This window comes from Furipterus horrens, unplaced genomic scaffold, assembly GCF_987537825.1.
Source record: "Furipterus horrens unplaced genomic scaffold, mFurHor1.1.pri manual_scaffold_3, whole genome shotgun sequence".
Taxonomy (NCBI): domain Eukaryota; kingdom Metazoa; phylum Chordata; class Mammalia; order Chiroptera; family Furipteridae; genus Furipterus; species Furipterus horrens.
In genome coordinates, this window is record NW_028327173.1 from 168,826,715 (window position 1) to 168,844,862 (window position 18,148).

The 18,148-nt window shown below is 41.0% G+C and overlaps 1 protein-coding gene and 1 pseudogene across 2 annotated transcripts in view; both read left to right on the forward strand.

Moving 5' to 3' along the window:
- Positions 1-18,148, forward strand: part of MAP2K1 (mitogen-activated protein kinase kinase 1) — a 69,789-nt gene that overhangs the window by 23,457 nt on the left and 28,184 nt on the right. For both annotated transcript variants that reach the window (XM_090270802.1, XM_090270803.1), the window contains exons 2-4: positions 9,449-9,659; positions 11,920-12,066; positions 18,052-18,129. In XM_090270802.1, coding sequence (XP_090126928.1) covers positions 9,449-9,659; positions 11,920-12,066; positions 18,052-18,129 — 436 coding nt within the window. The remainder of the gene's footprint in view (positions 1-9,448; positions 9,660-11,919; positions 12,067-18,051; positions 18,130-18,148) is intronic.
- On the forward strand, positions 10,250-10,717 carry LOC150016673 (methylsterol monooxygenase 1 pseudogene; annotated as a pseudogene).

Sequence of the window (18,148 nt, forward strand, 5' to 3'; positions counted from 1 at the left end):
ACTGCAAGTTTGTACCCTTCAACCAATATCTCATCAAAACCTAATTTTTTGGCATGGTGTACTGTGCCCTTTGTGGTCCAGCCCCAGCTTACTCTCCCATCTTCATTTTGGCTCTCTTCTGGATGCATCTACTTTCTGGCCACTTGGAAAAACTTGTAGTTTCAGTACCTTTTTGTTTATCCTGATGCTCAAGCCTGGGTGCTTTTCTCTTCTGCCAAAATTGTTATCCTTCAGGACTCAACTTGGGCATTGCTTATTCTGATTTTCACTTTCCTTTCCTCATCTTAGATGGAATTGGGGTCTTTTTTCTGTTCCCATACCCACCCCCCACCCCCAGGTGTCTACCTCATTTTGAGCATCATGATGTACTTCACCCTGCAATTGTTGCTATACTTGTCATTATTCTTCCCTGTTTCTCTCTTTTTCATCTCTTGTATCGCTGTCTCCCTATTATACACACACAAATTGAGATTGCCTGGTGAGGACAGGGACCTTGTCTTCCTCATCTGCACTTCCTAGCCTCCAGCATAGATAGTGCTTGTCACACAGTGGGCGCTCCGTAATAAATCTGCATTGCATTTTCACAACTGTAAGCATAAATGGGTGTAAACCAGATGTTTGCTCCACTTCCCTATCCCTTGCCCTCCTCTAGGTTGGAGCAGTTTTAGAAGTTTACATTCTCATGGTTACTTCTGTTTCTGTGGGACTCATGGTTCCCTTTTTGTGGTTTTTCTCTTCCTTTTGCTCTGTGTTGAACTAGCTTGGAGTTTGGTCCCCTTTTCCTGGTTTCCACCAAACAATAAGAACAAAACATACGCAACGCTCTTTGTGTGCATGGCCAATTGGATTTAAGGTCTGGGTGGGGAGAATTATTATAGCAATAAAGACAACTTAAAATCAGCTACTATTTGGTATTTTTAGTCTTAAATGACCTTCACCACTCTGCCATGGTGCATTTTTTTTCTTCCTGTCCTGTTACTTCATAGCTACTTCTAAAGCAAGCTTCTTTCATTTTATTCTACAACATAATTAGCTCTCCAGCTCTTAACTCTTTGTGCTACTTCTCAGACTTGTTTCTGCATATGCCAAGGCTCAGGAGCAGGCCCTTCTAAACTGTGGGCAAGCCTCCTTGTCCTCTGGTGGCCTCTGCTGTGAGCGGGTTGGTGAGCACAAACGCTTATTTCTCTACCCTGCGCCTTCTCTCAGAAGACAGGAGCAAGCCCTATCAGTTTTGGTTTTAATTTTGTGTTTCTCTGGTTCACGATATTACTTCTACTAGGTAGGTTTTGACCCTACCAACCCAACTGCTATTGATTTGACGGCCTGACTAGGAGTTTTCTACACTCTAGGTTAAGAAGTTGAGTTTCTAGGTAAGCACTTGCATGGAATCTGAGATCAGGATTCCCTGAGCATTGCTAGAGAGTGATCTAGGGAGTGGGATTTTCCCAGTAGGAGATGTGTCCTCAGAGGTAAGGATTGCTCACCCTTCCTCTGTATGTACTTTGGGCAAGGAGAAGGGACAAATATGTTGTTTTTGTATTTAAAGGAGAAAACAGTTCTGGGGAATTAAGATTCTTCAATGTTGACTAGAATAGGAGAGGTTTTGAGTGCTGTGATTCTTCTGACTATATCTTTCTGCCTTTGGCTGTGCTTTTGGGCACTACTGGCTATTGACCTTTTTGTCTTGGGGACTTGATTGATCTCATGGTTTTGGGTAATGAGGTCTAAGATTATGGTTACGTTAGGTCCTGTACCTTCCCCCTTATTTTTTAAAAAAGAGTTTATTTATTTGTTTTTAGAGAGAGGGAAAGAGAGGGAGAGAAACAATAATGTGTGTTTGCCTCTCGCATGCCCCAAACTGGGGACCTGGCCCACAACCCAGGCATGTGCCCTGACTGGGAATTGAACTGATGACCCTTTGATTCGCAGGCCAGCACTCAATTCACTGAGCCACACCAGCCAGGGTACCTCCCTTATTGAAGAGCAAATTCCATCTTTAATTCACAGAGCAGTATGGGCTATTCTAAAAGGTCAGGTTTTCAAAAACAGGGAATGGATGGTGTCAAATGCATCATCTTTCTAAGGCCACAGTAAATCCGCTTGTCCTTTCAGGAACAGCCAGCCACGCCCGTTCAGTGACCACCACCAGACCCAAGTCTACCTTTGTTTTTCTGATGACGGCCACACATATATTGGACTTTCTACCTGTCCTTAGTGCTTTCTTTCTTTCACCATTCCCTGCCCTTCCTCCTACTCTTCCCTCCCTCAGCTGTGCCTAGGTTGTGTCCCGTCCCCCGCCCCCGTGCCCGCCCCCCGCGGTTTCTATCAGTGTGCTTTACCTTGGCAGTGTCCTCTTTCCTTCCTACTCCAATCAAAATATGTTAGTCTTGGATGAACTCTGAAGGGATTTCCTCTTTGAGTAGATTGAACACAGTTCTTTACCTTAAAGGAATAAGCCACTAATGGGTTAATAGCTGGTGTTAGGGATGAGCTGGTGGGGGATTTGTTTGAAGGACAAGAGCTTTTCAGCAAGATGTGGAGAAAAAAAAAGTCAAGCTTTGAAGTCCCAGCCCTCACCTTATTCCTGGCCACCATTTCCATATGTGTAAAATGGGAACAACATACCTATTTTTTAATGTTGCTGTGAGGATTAAATGAGGTAATGGGTGGCATTTAGGAAACTTATCTCTTAAATGCATCTAAATTTCATTCTTTATCAGACTGTTATATCCCTTTTTTACCGTATCAAGTAAAGACGATGTTCCATTTTGTCCTCTGTCTTCTGATCTTTTTTCCCTCTCTCTCCAAACTCCTTTTTATATTTCTAGGAAGAATGATCCTTTAGGAATTAATTCATAGGTGGCTAATATGAAAGAAAATTTGCACACTGGAACAAAAGGAGCCTTAGGCTGTAAGTTCTTTCAGGCAACAATATGATACCCCTCTTTGTTTCAATATGTTGTTCAGTATTAAGAAGAGTCTATGTGAGTGGGTGGTCCTGTCACTGCAGAGGTTCCTCTGTGTGTGTGTGTGTATGCATGTGTTTTTCAATCAATCTGTCTGCGGAAACATGCTGTGGGAAGGTAATTGATATGATTTTAGAAGCCTGTTTGATTCCAAGGGGTAAGTTAATTTTATTTTTCTAAGGATAGGAATGTGTGATTCTTATGAGTCTCTTTTTAATTAAACCAGTTTTCTTGGCTTAAAAACATTTGTTCATTGGCTTGGAAGCCACTTGATTTAAAGTGAAATTAAACATCTGTCTTAACTCTCATTTGTATCTACTTTTGTTTTATTCCCCCAACCCTTACTCTTTCCTTTTAATATTCTTAATCCCAGTTGTATACCATTGTCTGCAGAGTGGACATTATTAGAGTGCTCTTTTTCCTTTTTTTGCTATCAGAAATTTAAAAATTTTTAAATGTATTGGGGTAACTTTGGTTAATAACATTATATAATTTTCTGCTTTACAGGATTATAATTCTATATCTGTCTAAGTTTTGTGTATTATTCTAGACCAACTTGGGTCTCATTTTCCTACCAAACTTAATCTGATTACTCTAGCATATCTTGAACTACAGAACTATCTGTGTCCAAGGTACCTCGTGAGAATTGGGGGAGCTGTGGGACAACCTTTGTTTCATAGTCATGTTTGGGAGTGGTGGTGAAGCCAATTAAAGGCAGTAAAGGTAGTTTTTAACTAAATTGTACATTTTTTTCAGATTATTTTATTTATTGCATGGAAATGTGAAAATGTAGGAATTTCATCAGTACAGTGGAGCTAACAGTGGTAATTACATCATGGTGGTTACATCATGTAATTACATCATAGGCGATTAAAGAGCTCATCCACATTTAGCGGAATACCTGGCACAGAGCAGGTATGTAATACATCAATGGTCGGTACTATTAAATGTTTTTCTTATTAACTAATAATTAGCTGACAATAGAATAACAATATTAAGTATTTGTTTAGCACTTAAAATGATTCTAACTTTTATTTACATTACACTCATTTAATCTCTGCAACGAACCTTTATTTATCATCACATCGTTGTCTTAATCTGTATTCCTTTTACTTCACTGAGGGCCATCTGGTGTCAAAATGCATGTATTCTCAGAGAAGACTAGGGAAGATGAAGCAATGAATTTAGTCTCAAAGGAAAATGCAGTGAGGATGAGATAGCTGTCAGTGGGGTTTATATGTGGACAAGAAATAATGACCAGGGCTTCAAACCATACAACATGGGAAGCTAACCACTGTGTTTGCAGAAATGTGTGGTACTTAGCTGCAGAGTTCTATCTTTGGAATATTACAGGAGGAATCTGATATTCAGATTAGAGAATTTGAGCACTAAAGAGCACCCTAAAGACCACTTAGTTTAACTCTCCCAGTTTACCTATGAGAAAAATTGAGAAGAAGTGACTTACACAAGAGCAAGTAACTGTCAAAGTTGAAACTAGTTTTTCTGACTCCCAAAGCCTTCACACCTATTTCCCTAGCGCTGAGCATCTGGCAGCCACATGCATGTTTTTGTATTTTCTGGTAGTTTCATGTGCCATTGTAGAAGGCCAGCTCTGTGCTGACCCAGAAGCAGCTGATTTCCTGCATGTATCTCTGGTCTTGAAAGAGGGTCTGGGGCTGCTTTCAAGAACAATGGCTGTGAGACTCTTCTCACCTACACAACTGTTAGCAGGCAGAGAAGAGTAGGCAGCCAACATGTGAGCAGCCCTACCAAGGAAAGGGAAACAAATACCTATGCTAAATTCAATGAGTACATTATGAACTGTGCAAAAGAATGGCTACACTGAAGCATGGCTTCCCACAGCTGCTTAAGAATCTAAGCCCAAAGGTGGACTCAACACCCACAACCAGAGGTCTACCAATAAGCTGTATGACCTGTCCTTTCTGGACCTCAGTTTTCTTACCTGTAAAATGGGTTAGATCAGGTTGTCTCTAAGGTCCCTTCCTTTGCTACATGTTATACTGCTTCTTGATTTAAACCACTGAGCCACAAATGAAAGATTCCAGTTGTGGTAGTATAATTAGGCTTAGTAGATGAGCAAGATGAGAGCGAAGGAGATATTCTTGCCCATAAGATTATCTTTTCCCCACCCACTTCCTTATGTGTCCCTGGTGATTTCAGAACACAAATGACAACCCTTGTTTTTCTCCATGTTCCTTGTTTTTCTCTGTGTTCCCATTTCAAACCTATAATAATCTCCTTTTATTTCAATGAACTTGTGCTTACTGTAGGACAGCTGTGGTGCAAAATTCACATTACGGTGTTTGGTTCTCTCTCTGTTGTGGTGAACTTAGGTCAGAGCTCATCACCGCTGGTCCCTGGAGAGGCCTGTATGTATGTATCAGAGATTTATTGTGCTAGGCTCCAGTTTCTTTTCTTAATCCCTGGTTCTGATTTTGCTGTTTTTCAGTTAAAACCAAAAATTATGAAGGAGGCAGGTTCTTGCCCTCTTGAGTTTTGGTGATTCATGGTATAGTTTAGGGGTGAGGGGCCCCTCTCTTTCTGTTTTCTTTGCTGGGAGCATTTCTTCTTGGGAAGGTGGAATTAAACCTTGTTGAACATCATTGACTCCTTGTGCAAGATGAAGTAGTACTGGATACTGTTAAATTATTGAGTGATTTCTTTTTAATGAGTATGAAAGCCATTTCGATGCCAGAATTTTTCTTTGGCCTTCAGATAAAGTCTTGTGTCTTTCATTCTCTGAAACAGTTTTTTAAATTTTTAGAGGGTTTTAAGAATTATTAAATTAAAGGAAAGGCAGTATTTCTGGATCCTGCTATTGCTGCCTTGGCTCTTGCTCCTTATCCTCCATCCTACCTCTGCCTGCCCTAACATAAGTGTAGAAATGTGTCAAAATTCTAGTGTTTCTTCCCAGTAGTTTTCTATTTTGACCCTTCCCTGGTGATATAAGCATGAGTTGTTACTCCATTTTATGGAAGAGAAATCTGAGATATGTCAAGGTTAAATGATTTGTCTGTGGTCACACAGTTAGTTGATGACCACCAATTTAGGATAAGAATCCAGGATTTTAGATTCCTAAGGACTTGTTTAGTTAGCTACACTGTTCCACCCCTAGTCATTAGCAGAGACTTGTCACCACGGCTTACAATACGGCTTACAATACAGTCTTTGCCCTGTCTTTCCCTGCCCCCATCTCCTGGAAGCACAAAGCAGGAGTCAGTTCCTTACTGGTGGGGTAGGTGTTTAGACAGTACAGCATAGGAGGTAAAGGAGGCAGGAAGTGGCACAATGCCCAGATTTCATTTTTTTCCTAAAGGTGGAAGAATAACTTATTTCTACAGAGAATTGGGAAAATGAACAGAGTCAGCATTCCCCCCTCCTTTTTAATTTTTTTCCGAATGGGTGGTGTCCCACAGTGGGATAAAGGTATAATGGCTACTGTAAATGAGAAGGTATCTTAAGAATGACAAACCAAGCAAGGACTCCACAGAATGTAACAGAATTTATGATAGGGTAATTTACTTATGGGAAGATTGGTCCAAAGGGAAGCAGATTATTCTCCACTAATAGACCCCTGTCACAGTACTTTTTTTTAATAGTATAACTCCAATACTGATGATCGACAGGACAAAGGAAAAAAGAATTCAGTGGCACCAGGGGCCATCCCTTCTGGTATTCTTGTGATAGATGATTGTTTATAATTGATATTATCATCAGTTTATATTGGTTGTCATCATGCCATTCTGGCTATTACTAACAAAAATATTTATGGCTACATCTTAAGAAACACAGATAATCATCAACTAGAAAGCTTTGCTTTATTAAGGACAGTGAGGTTGGTCAAAAGTCCCATGAAACCCATAAAATGAAATTAAATCCAGGACACAGAGATGGAGTTAGTTTTGTTCACACCTACATCTGTCTAGGTGGGGTTTCTTATGGCCAGTGTTACTTGCAAGGCAATGTTCAGATGATATTCAGGGGAAACAGGGTTGCTTCTGGAGCCACAGGCCCTTCATGTAGGTACACCGTCTTCATGTCTGATTGAGACTGGGGTGTTAAATGTACTACACTAGAATCTTACCCATGTTTGCAAGTTGCCTTCCTTGAAAGAATTGCATTTTTTGAAGAGGTTATATAGCATCATGGTTAAGGTTAGAGATTCTCGTTGCCCAGGCTTGAATCCTGGCTCTGCCACCTACTAACTTTGTGACCTTGGACAAGTTATTTCACATGCCTGTGCTTGAGTGTGCTATCGGTTGTAATTGTTGGGTTGTGGGTTAAATGTATTAATACATATAAAACGGAAGAATACACAGAATTGTGAGGAGAGTGGTTTTCCTTCGATCCAGCCCTCCCTCTTCTCTCCCTCATATCCACTCACTGTGTGTGTGTTTGACTACCTTTTAGAGTTGCATTTCCAGCTGGCCTGATGAGCCCTCCTGGCGACAGTAACCTCAACCAAGATTTAGCTGTGGAGTCTCTGCATTTGACATGTGTTCCTAAATGTTATCATCAATGGGCTCTTCTGTGGAGAGACCTGAAAGAAAGGAAACCAGAGGGTGTATACTTGTGCACTCCAGGCACACTGTTCCAGGTCCCCAAACCTGAGAGTCTGGGTGCAGCTGAGACTTAGTCGAGCTTTTCAGCAAGATGAGAATATTAACCAGCTGTCTCAGCCTGCTTGGGCTGAACAACAAAATACCATAGACTGGGTGGCTTAAACAACAGTAATTTGTTTTCTCACAGTTCTGGAGGCTTCAATTCCAAGATAAGGGTGCTAGTATGTGCAGAGGTACAGGGGGAGGAGGCCACGTCTGTTCTAATAAGGCTACCAATCTGTCTGGTTAGGACTCCACTTGTATAACCTTATTTCAGCTGAATTACCTCCTCGAAGTCCTATCTCTAAACATAGTTACCTTGGGGAATTAGGGCTTCAGCATATGAGTTGGTGGGGAGGGGCACAATTCAGTCCATAGCATCAGCTTTCCTCTCCCCAGAGTTACCCAGTGAGGAAAATTGGTAAAATCAGCCTTTTGTCCTCTTTGGCTCCATGTGATGTGTTATTTGTAAGGCAAAGTTGGATCTTTCCACACACTGGAGAGGCATTAGGTGTCCATCTTACTGCCTTCTTGAAGATTGGAATAGAGTGTGAATGAAGAGTAGGAGGTTATGCTTGCTCCTACCCTTCAGGCTCAGAAATGGTGTGTGTGTATGTTGGGGGCGGGGGGGCCCCAACATTCTGGTGTGGGATGATGGCCTGTCTTGTCACCTATGTTGTTTGTTTGGACTAGGGACTGAAATAAAATGACACAGAGTGGAAGTTCTCTTTACCATCCTCCTTAACTACTGTCCTCTTAACGAACTCCCAGGAGTAACGAACAGTTTTCTGTTCTCTGTAAAAACACACTTAGTAATGCCCACAGCATGCTGAATGCACAGCTAGCGGGCTGCTCTCTACCTTACCCACTCACCTCCGCACCCACTGGTTGAATTAGGTGCTTAGCAAGAGCCAGTTTGTTCTCAAAGCCATTTGTGCAGTTTTCGCTGGTATTGTAATTAAGTAATAATATATTTAAATATTAGCCAAAACTGATGAAATAGGATGGCAAATGAAGTGGTTTTCATTTTTTCCTCCTGTGAACGCTAGTTAAAAGATGTGGAAAGGCTCAAGTTCAAATCACTAAAAAACATTACTACTGTCCAATTAGATGAGCTTTAAGATAGGGGAAATCATAAAATTTTTAGAATTTTATTCTGTTACAACTGTGTCTACATTTTTACTTCACTCTAAGGAATCAGGAATTGGAAATGATAGACAATGTATTATGTTTTGGCTCATGTAAGAAAGATAATGTGATGAGGCTCTTACCAGTGTACACCCTTACTCAAAGAGAGGGCCTTGCTGTGTGTTAGAAAATGGGTGAACAAATGTATGTTTTTATGTATTATGCAAAAATAAAAAAATTTAGTTAAATCTTTTTAGATTTCTTGCTTCATTTTGATTAACCTGGTTCCTGACTTGATCGCATTGAAAAAGAGAGTTTCTATTCTTGTGATTCAGTTTAGAGCCTCTTTTGATGATTTGATTTGGTTTCAGTTTTAGTGGTTTTTTTGGTAATAGATTTTACTTTGTATATGATATTGACTTAATACAACCAACACTAGTGGGGCTTTTGAAATTGGGGTTTTAAAGCAAATTAAGGAGGCTCATTCTGGAGCCACCTTCATTTTAGTAGATTCTTTGGTTCCTCTTGTAGACTCACAGCATGTTGAGAGAGACCTAATTCCCTTGTTTTACAAATGAGGAAACCAAGGCCTTGTCAGTAGTAAATGGTGTGGGGTGGTGGAGTGAAGAGGGCAGAACCACAGTGATGGAACCTTTCCCTCAACCTCTTTATTTGGGTGGACTCCTCTGGTGACAGCATTGACCTGTGTGCTCCCTCCCCATTTTGGGACAGGACCAACCTGGAGGCTTTGCAGAAGAAGCTGGAGGAGCTGGAGCTCGATGAGCAGCAGCGGAAGCGCCTTGAGGCCTTTCTTACCCAGAAGCAGAAGGTCGGGGAACTGAAGGATGATGACTTCGAGAAGATCAGTGAGCTGGGTGCAGGCAATGGTGGTGTGGTGTTCAAGGTCTCCCACAAGCCGTCTGGCCTGGTTATGGCCAGAAAGGTGAGGTTACCTAAAAAAAAAGGGACTGAATCGAGTTCACCTGGTAAACAGGTAATTGGTTTATCTCTTAGAAGACCTGCAGGGAGCTCAGCTGTGAGAGGCAGGTTCCTGGGTTGCAGCATCTAGTAAAATTTGGGTGCCAGTGAGTGGCAGTCTCTGTGCGAGCATCCAGAATTATAAGGCCATGTGCAGAGACTGAAAAATGGCAACAAAGTGTCAGCATCTTTAGTTCAGCGTCCTTGGCTGCGGAGTATGTAGATTCACTTTTACCTAAGAATCCTCTGCAAGAACCATTTAAAAATGCTTGGAAGTAGATGTTGGCCAATTATACAGAATTCCAGGTTGCAACATAGGGATCCCTGATAGTTAATGAGGCCCTTTATTTCTTGTTCTGTTTACCTGGGTTTTTGTTTCAATTTATACTTTACTTGAATAAGTACAAAATTCAAAAGGATAAACCAGAAACATGAGAGAAACAATGGAAATGGTTTAAAGTACCTCTCTTTAATCAGTTTTGTATCTAGCTTCCTTTGATTTGTGGAACTTATTATTTTATAGAGTATTTCAATATTCCTTATGGTTGGGAAAGTATGCCAAGATAGTATATGCTTTTGGCAAGATGCTTTGGCTGTGTGGTCATTGCGGATACCTGGCATTATTTCCTATATAGGCTCTTACACCACAAAAAATAAATAAATATATTCATAAAGTTCGTCATGAGTTTCAGGCTCTATTTGGAATAGAAGCTGAATATGCGTATCCCCTGGAAACCCTAATTCTTGGAACTGGGTTTTTCACTAGAATCATTCTTTTATGTGATCATGTAGTTCTTTGAGGACAGGTGACCATTCGTGTGCTACAAACTTGATGTCCACAGTGGTTATGATAGTCTTCTCAATACTTTATGGCATCATGATTTTCACCCCATGAACTTCACTGGAAACTATGCTTCAGCATTTACATGGTAGGATAGAATTTTTGGAACAGACCCTCAATTTATGGCCTATACTGAAAGGATGAAAAAGATTGAGAAAACGTCTGAACAAATATTTATGTAACTAAATAAAAAAAGACCAGGAGGTCTGAGGACAAGAGTGGAAGGAAGACTGACTTTTCACTCAGTACCTTTTGTGCTGTTTGAATTTCAAACTCACATTATCTATCAGATTATAGGTAAATACATGAATAATGTGTTAGTGTCTTTATCCCATTCCCAGGCTGGAAATAATACCAAGAGACGCTTTGTTAGTGTTCTGTGTGTTCTGGAAAGAATGCTAGGGTGAATGTTTGTTATTTAGCAAACAGAGGAGAAGCTGCTTTCATTTACCCAGCCCAGTGATGCACAACACACTCAATTCAAGTTGCTTCCCCATGCTCTAGCCCTGCCAGTGTTCCCCTCATTCCCTTTCAGTGTAACAGCTCCGCTCCCCACCATGGCATGTAGTCTTTAAGCTGCACTTTCCTTCCTGTCTACTCTGGGTCCTTTTCTTTCTGAACACAGCCCCCTGCTCCAGTGCAGTTGGGTTCTTTCCGCACACCATGCTCATTCCTGTCTATATACTTTTGCTTGTGCTGCTCCTTTCATCATTTCAAAGTCTACATCTTCAAGGCCCACCTCTTGTCTAGCTTGCACTAGCTGCTGCAGCCCACACTGATAACCACCGCTTCCATGTCCTCTGGCACTCATTGTCTGTGGCTCTTTTTAGAAGTTCAGCCTTATTTAGAGACCATTTCATGTATGTCACCTGTCTCCCCAGCTGAAACAATGGACAAATTAGGAGAATATAAGGTGGCACCTGAGGACTTCACTAAATCTCAACCACATTAGGCTCCTGAGGTCAAAGAGAAATCTCTTGAGCACCTTAGCTGAGCATATCCAGTTCCTCATTTCTTTCTACTCCTATAGCTCTTTAGTATCAACCAAGTTCTCAAGGCCACTTTCCCTTCATCTTTCAGCTTCACAAGTCCTTTTGGAGGAAACCCTTCATTTAGCTTTGGGGGGGGGGGGTGTTCTACCTCAGTCTTGGCTCCTAAGAGTGGAGGTATAGCTGGCCCTCCCCTGGTTAAAGGTCCTCAAGTGCTAACACCTGCCTTGGTGTGTTGGTACTCAGTGCTTTGGTGGGGCAGAGACTTGTTTCTTAAAACTTACCTGTTAACTCATATCCTACCTTTAAGAACTTAAGCACTTAAGAAAGCTTTCATCCAGCCATCCATTTATATATTTTTAAAGCCTCTCTTTTTCCCACCTTTCTTTCCCTAGTTAATTCACCTGGAGATCAAACCTGCGATCCGGAACCAGATCATAAGGGAGCTGCAGGTTCTACATGAGTGTAACTCCCCGTACATTGTGGGCTTCTATGGTGCCTTCTACAGTGATGGCGAGATCAGCATCTGCATGGAGCACATGGTATGTGACCATCTGTTGGCCTCTGGAGCCTGGGAGTTGGGTGACTCTTGGCTAATATTTAGTCTGAGAGGTGACCAGCTACTTCCTGCTGCTTCTGGGAAACCTGTCTGTATAATTTGTAATAGCCAAAAGATGAAGGCCTCCTCCTAGATCCCTGCCTCTCTTCAAAGAGAGGTGGCAGCACCCAGTCGTCCCTGGTGAGTATGCCTAGAGCATATCTCCCAGTTTTCTTGACCCCAAGATTTTGATTTGGGTAAAGTTTGGTTAAGATAGTTCAAATCCATTTATTATATGCAAAGCTATGTGCTAGGTACATGGTTCTGGGATTATGAAGGTGAGTGAGACAGTCCCTGCCTTCAGAGAGTTTATAATTTGCTTTAAGGCCAGCCTGAAGGAGTTCTCGGGGTGAGTAGAGAAGTAATCCCACCTGATACACAGCAGAGTATGTGACAGGACATTTATGGGCTAATCATGGTTGTGAGCTGCCAGTCTTCTTACCATTAGCTGCCTGGTAATCCTTTTTTCTCCTCTCACTGACTAACAGTAATAATAGCAATAATAATGTTAGGAGTACTAATAATGGTAAACTAATATTTTTGGGATATATATTATATCAAGCACCACCCTAAGAAAATTAACATTTTATTACATTTCCACAACAGTGTTATTGTGGGTATGTTATCCCCATTTTTCAAATGAGGAAAACAAACTCAGAGAAATGGAATATCTTATCCAAAGTCATGCAGCTAGTAAGTGGTATTGTAGGATTTAAACTGATGCAGTCTGATCTCAGTGCTGTAGTTTGATGAATCCGCTGGGTAGTGATTGGGGCCTTGTTTCCTTCTTGATGCCTAGAAGAGAGAGGCTGGCTTCATGGTTGCTGTGTTCTGTCCCCATTAGGCAGCATGGCACAGGAGACTTCGGAATCTGAGATGTTTAGTCATATCTCCCTTCTCCACAAAAATCCAAGTAGGCACTTTGTTTTGTTTGCCATTGTGCCTCCAAAGCCAAGAATAGTCCTGGCACACAGCAGGTACTCAGTAATTATTTGTTCACTGGTTGTCACTGTCTCATCCATGTCCTTGGGCAAGTTATTCTGATTCTCAGTTTCCTCATCTGTAAAATTGCTATTATTACACCTGCCTTGTGGTGAGAATTAATTATAATAGCAAATGTATGTCTTCCAGCACACTGTCTGACTGAGGGTATGTGTATGGCACACATTAGCTTTTGCTTTATTCTCACTGAGGCCAACAGTTTAGAGATCCAGGCTGACATGAGTGATATCTATACTTTGTGACTGCTATGCTTTCAGTCCAGCATAGTGTCCCTCAGCAACTTCTTTACTTCCTTCCCAGCTCTCTGGAATTAGAGCCCAGAGTCTGATCTTAATGAGCTCCAGGAGGACTTTTGTGCCTCTTGCTCTCTCTTTCCCCCATCCCCTCCAGCCTTCCCTTCCAGGAGGAAAAGATGACACAGGACATGACAAGAGATGGCTTCTTATTCTTTTGGTCCATTTCCAGTATCTTCAGGTCATCACCCTCCCGCCCCCCTCTCCCCCCCACACATACACCATGACTTGGCTCTGTGCAAATAGTGAGATCATCCCACACAAGTCCCTGAAGTAGAAGATATCTCTGAAATTATCCTGGGGAGCCTGAGTCTGGAAAACTGGCTGTTCAAGGCTGGGAGGGTTAAAACCTTTTGAGGTCCCAGCACAGTGTCTTGCATCTTTTAGGTCAGCGGTTCTCAACCTGTGGGTCGTGACCCTTTCACAGGGGTCGCTTAAGACCATCGGAAAACACATATATAATTACATATTGTTTTTGTGATTAATCACTATGCTTTAGTTATGGTTGGGGGTCACCACAACATGAGGAACTGTATTAAAGGGTTGCGGCATTAGGAAGGTTGAGAACCACTGTTTTAGGTGATCTGTGCTGAATGACTGAATGAGGGAGGCCAGGATGGGGGAAGGAAGGTCAGGTCTGGGGTTCAGTGGGAGAGAGGCTTTGGAGTCAGCAATAGGACAGTGTGTTCCTGGGTATACATAGGGTTAGAGGGCGGCTAGAACAGTCTGCTAATACTAGGGGAGAGGCAGGACCCCATAGGGAAGTAGCTGTGACCTGAAGGTCAAGCAGCCATGAGTACCAGAGTAGCTTTCTGCTCCAGCCCTGGACACTCTTACCTTTTTCTTGGTCCCTGAGAAGATTCTCCTGCAGGAGGGTTCCTGCCCCTGCTGGCTGCTACTTGGGATTTCTGCTTTGCCTCAGTTTCTCCATTTCAAAGATTTTGACATGTAAAGCTCTATTTATTAGTCACATCCCAGCTTCTGAGTTCTTTGGTCCTCTCTGTGTCACTGTATTTGCATGATATTCTTTGTCATTAACATTTTCCCCCAATGCTTATGAAAATCTGAAAACAGAAAGTTGAAGAAATTATATAAGGTACACTGTAAACCCACCACCTAGATTCTTCAATGAACATTTTGGCATATTTGCTTTACCACATATTGTCCATCTATTCATTGCTCAAATTGGGTTTTTGGGGTACATTTTAAAGTAAATTGTGTCATCAACATTCATTGAGCCCACTCTTCCAAAGCACTTGGCCAGGGTCTGACCTTTCTTAGAAATAAGCTGTGTGTGCACTGCCTAGTCTGAATTTTGAGACCCAAGGGATAGAGGGGTGCTCCCTGAACAGAACAGGAATGCTCTTGTCTTTGGGGAAGTAGATTTCTGCTCCTGTGGTAGCTGGGCAACCAGCAGACTGGGGATCAGAGTTGATGTTCTCATGCAGGAATAAAAGCTTTCGAGCTCCCCTCCTCCCCACCATAAATCATTTATCTCATCTATAGAAAACCTTCACAAAAGCACCATTGACTTAGTTAATAATCGGCTTCTAAAAATAAGCACAGTTTCAGCAGCTTTATTCAGTAAAGGCAAATCCTTGGCAACAGTGAAGTAGAATTTAAAGGTTGCAAGGTGAGTTGCAGACATCTCTGTGTAATTCTGACTATGGTTCATGCTTCTTAAATCTTGCCAATTCCATTGTTCACACTGTAACTCTGGTTAAAGCTTAGAAGGAGCTTAAAGGGAAGAGAGCCAAGATTTCTTCCTTTTTATTAGACATATTTACCACACAACTCCCAGGGAAAGTGGAAACCAAGACAGTTGGCTGGACTGCCGCTGTCCTAGGCTGTGGAACCTGAGCAGTACAGGATTAGCTTTTCTACTTTATTTGAATCAGATTTTGACGGAGTTGTTTATTATCTTGTTAAGTCCTCCTTGAGAATTAGACAAAGTCCTTCAAACAAAGGATCTGAAAACACATTCGATTGGAAGCAAAACAGAAATTGTTGGGAAACTATGCACTGGCGTTTCTCTTCTCATCAGTAAAGGAAATTCAGATGTGCTGGCTGACCTGGGTTAGTGTGCTGTCCTGATTTGGTCACCAGGAGCGTGGGGCATTATGAAGGCAGCCAGTCTCACAGGATGACTTAGACCTCAGCCTGAGTAGTGCTCTTCCAAGTGCTCTTGGAAAATAAGTGTGTTTACAGGGGAGTTCAGTCTGGTTCTAGGTTCCTAATTCCACTCTTGTATCTATGTGGAGATTATGCACATTTGATTTTTAGGTTGAATCTCAGAATCTTCTACCATGCTCTTTGGTGAACTGACACCCCATTAGATAATTGTCCCAGGGAGTTTATCATGATTAGAAATGTAACATATTTAAGGGTGTTAGTGTGCTTTTGAGAGTCCACACCTTAACTATTTTCTTTTTCCGTCCGTATCCGTGATCCAGAGATGACTTGATAGAAAGTGATTGGTCCAAACTATTCCTTTTTATAAGCATAGAATTTTTAAATTGACAGTTTGTTTTTAGCATTGTTTTGGGTAACATTTTTCTGAAAGGTCTGTATCCCTGAATGAGTCTTACTTTCTCACCTACTTTAGAAAGAAAGCAGTGTTGTATCTACCTAACAGTACCTTTGCACAAAATGGGTGCTTAGTAGATTTAATTTTTTAAAAAAGGTAAAAGATTTATTCATTGTAGAAAATTTATAAGCAATAGAAAAGCACAAAAGAAGAAACTATCATGCAACACAAATCCCTTATAATCTTATTCCCTTGATTAGAAATAACCATTGATACATTTTTGATGCTCTGGTTTTGTGTGAGTATACACAGACTTTCTTACTTTTTTAGTTTATCATGTTATGCATTGTTCTCACATTCCATGGCTGCATCATAGAGGCTTGGTGATTTTGATCTTGCCCACCTTTTCAAGGCTCAGCTCTTGTGTCACTCCTGTTGTAAGTCCTTCCCTTAGCTACTTTGAGTAGGAATCATTTCCTCCTCTGAACACCTGTAGCTGTGTAGGTCCTATTCATTCAACCATTTGTTCCCTGCCTTTTTCAGAGGAGGATTCAAGGTACTTTGCCTCTTTATGAATACATCCTGTCTCCCCAAGCAGAGTGTTTTTATTTTGTATTTATAGTTTTTTCATCCCTAGTTTCTTACATATCCCTGTGCCTTACACAGAGGTGATTAATAAATGATAGGTGAAATTAGTCTGAGTTTACAGGAATTATTTTGCCTTCTGAGGGTCATTTTAAATTGCAGCTGATAATTGGCTACCCCTGAAGCCACAGGGGCACAAACTATTTGTCTTGACATCGGGGTTCCCTGGGTAAAGCACTTTTTCAAGATCTTAGGTTAAAATGTAGGATCCATAAACGGAAAGGCCCTGCCTGGTGTGTGAGCCTTGCAGAGGCTGGCTTCACACCATACTTGTGTCCTCTCTTTACACTTTCCTTTTCCGTTACCTCTGTCCAGGGTCCAGCTCATGCCATCTTCCCATGATCTGCTTCTTGCTGATTGCCTTGAAGTTGTTCTCTTTCTCTCAGATGAAGTTGTTGCCATCTTAAACACCCTTGTGGGATTCCTATCCTTTTGCCTCCATAAAGTCAAGTCTTGGGTCATTAGTGGAGCTTTGTGATCTAGCCACAGCTGCCCATTTCTTCATGTACCCATGGTGAAATGAACCACATATCATTCCAGGAATACTATGCAATTTAATGCTTCTGAGCTTTTGATCTTATTGGAACACCATTCTTTTCTCCCCTTGCTCCTCTCCTGTTACTGGTATGGAAATCATTCTTATTTTTTGAATAAGATTTTAGCTCTAATGCCATTCTTCTAAGTGAAGTCAGAATTACTTTTCCCTTCTGCACATCTACAGCACTTTTCTGTACATTTATTTCATTTTTAATGCTTTATTAAGAAATGTATATTTTCTCTATTAGTTTGTAAATTTATTGAGAACAGGAACTAGGTCTTTTCCATATCTCTTATCTGCCATAGAACCTAACATAGTCCATGGTACTTGGTAGAATTTGTGGAATGAATTTATTGCTTTCAATAATTTTTAAAATTTTTCTATAAATTATGACTTAAGATAACAAATGCAAGTTGTGACACATGATGACAATAAAATGGCTGACATTGAGTGAGCACTTACTATATACTAGAGATTGTTCTTCATGCTTTCTATATTAGCTTGTTTAATACTTATAATAGCCCTGTGATTATTTTAATAGTCTTATAATTATTATCATCCCCAACTTAAAAGTTGGTAACTTGGTCAAAGTCCCCTAGATAGTAAGCAGCACAGTTTGGGATTCAAATTTAGACAGTTTGCCTACAACTGTCTGTACTACACTGTCAGTGTAGGGCAAATCAAGCCTTTTTTTTTGACCACTGAATTAATAATTTGTTTAATGATTATTCATAGGATTTGAATTACTAGTTATTTAATACCCCCACAATGTTTTGCATTCATATACTATTTGACATCTGGAACAAAACAAAGGATATCCTTCTAGGAGGATTTGTCATATGTGAATTTCACTTAATGAAGTTTAACACTTAAAAGAATAGTTAGAAACATTGTCACTAAATGGATTGCTATTCTTATTCTTAGGATGGGGGTTCCTTGGATCAGGTCCTGAAGAAAGCTGGAAGAATTCCTGAACAAATTTTAGGAAAAGTTAGCATTGCTGTGAGTATATTGTGAAGTT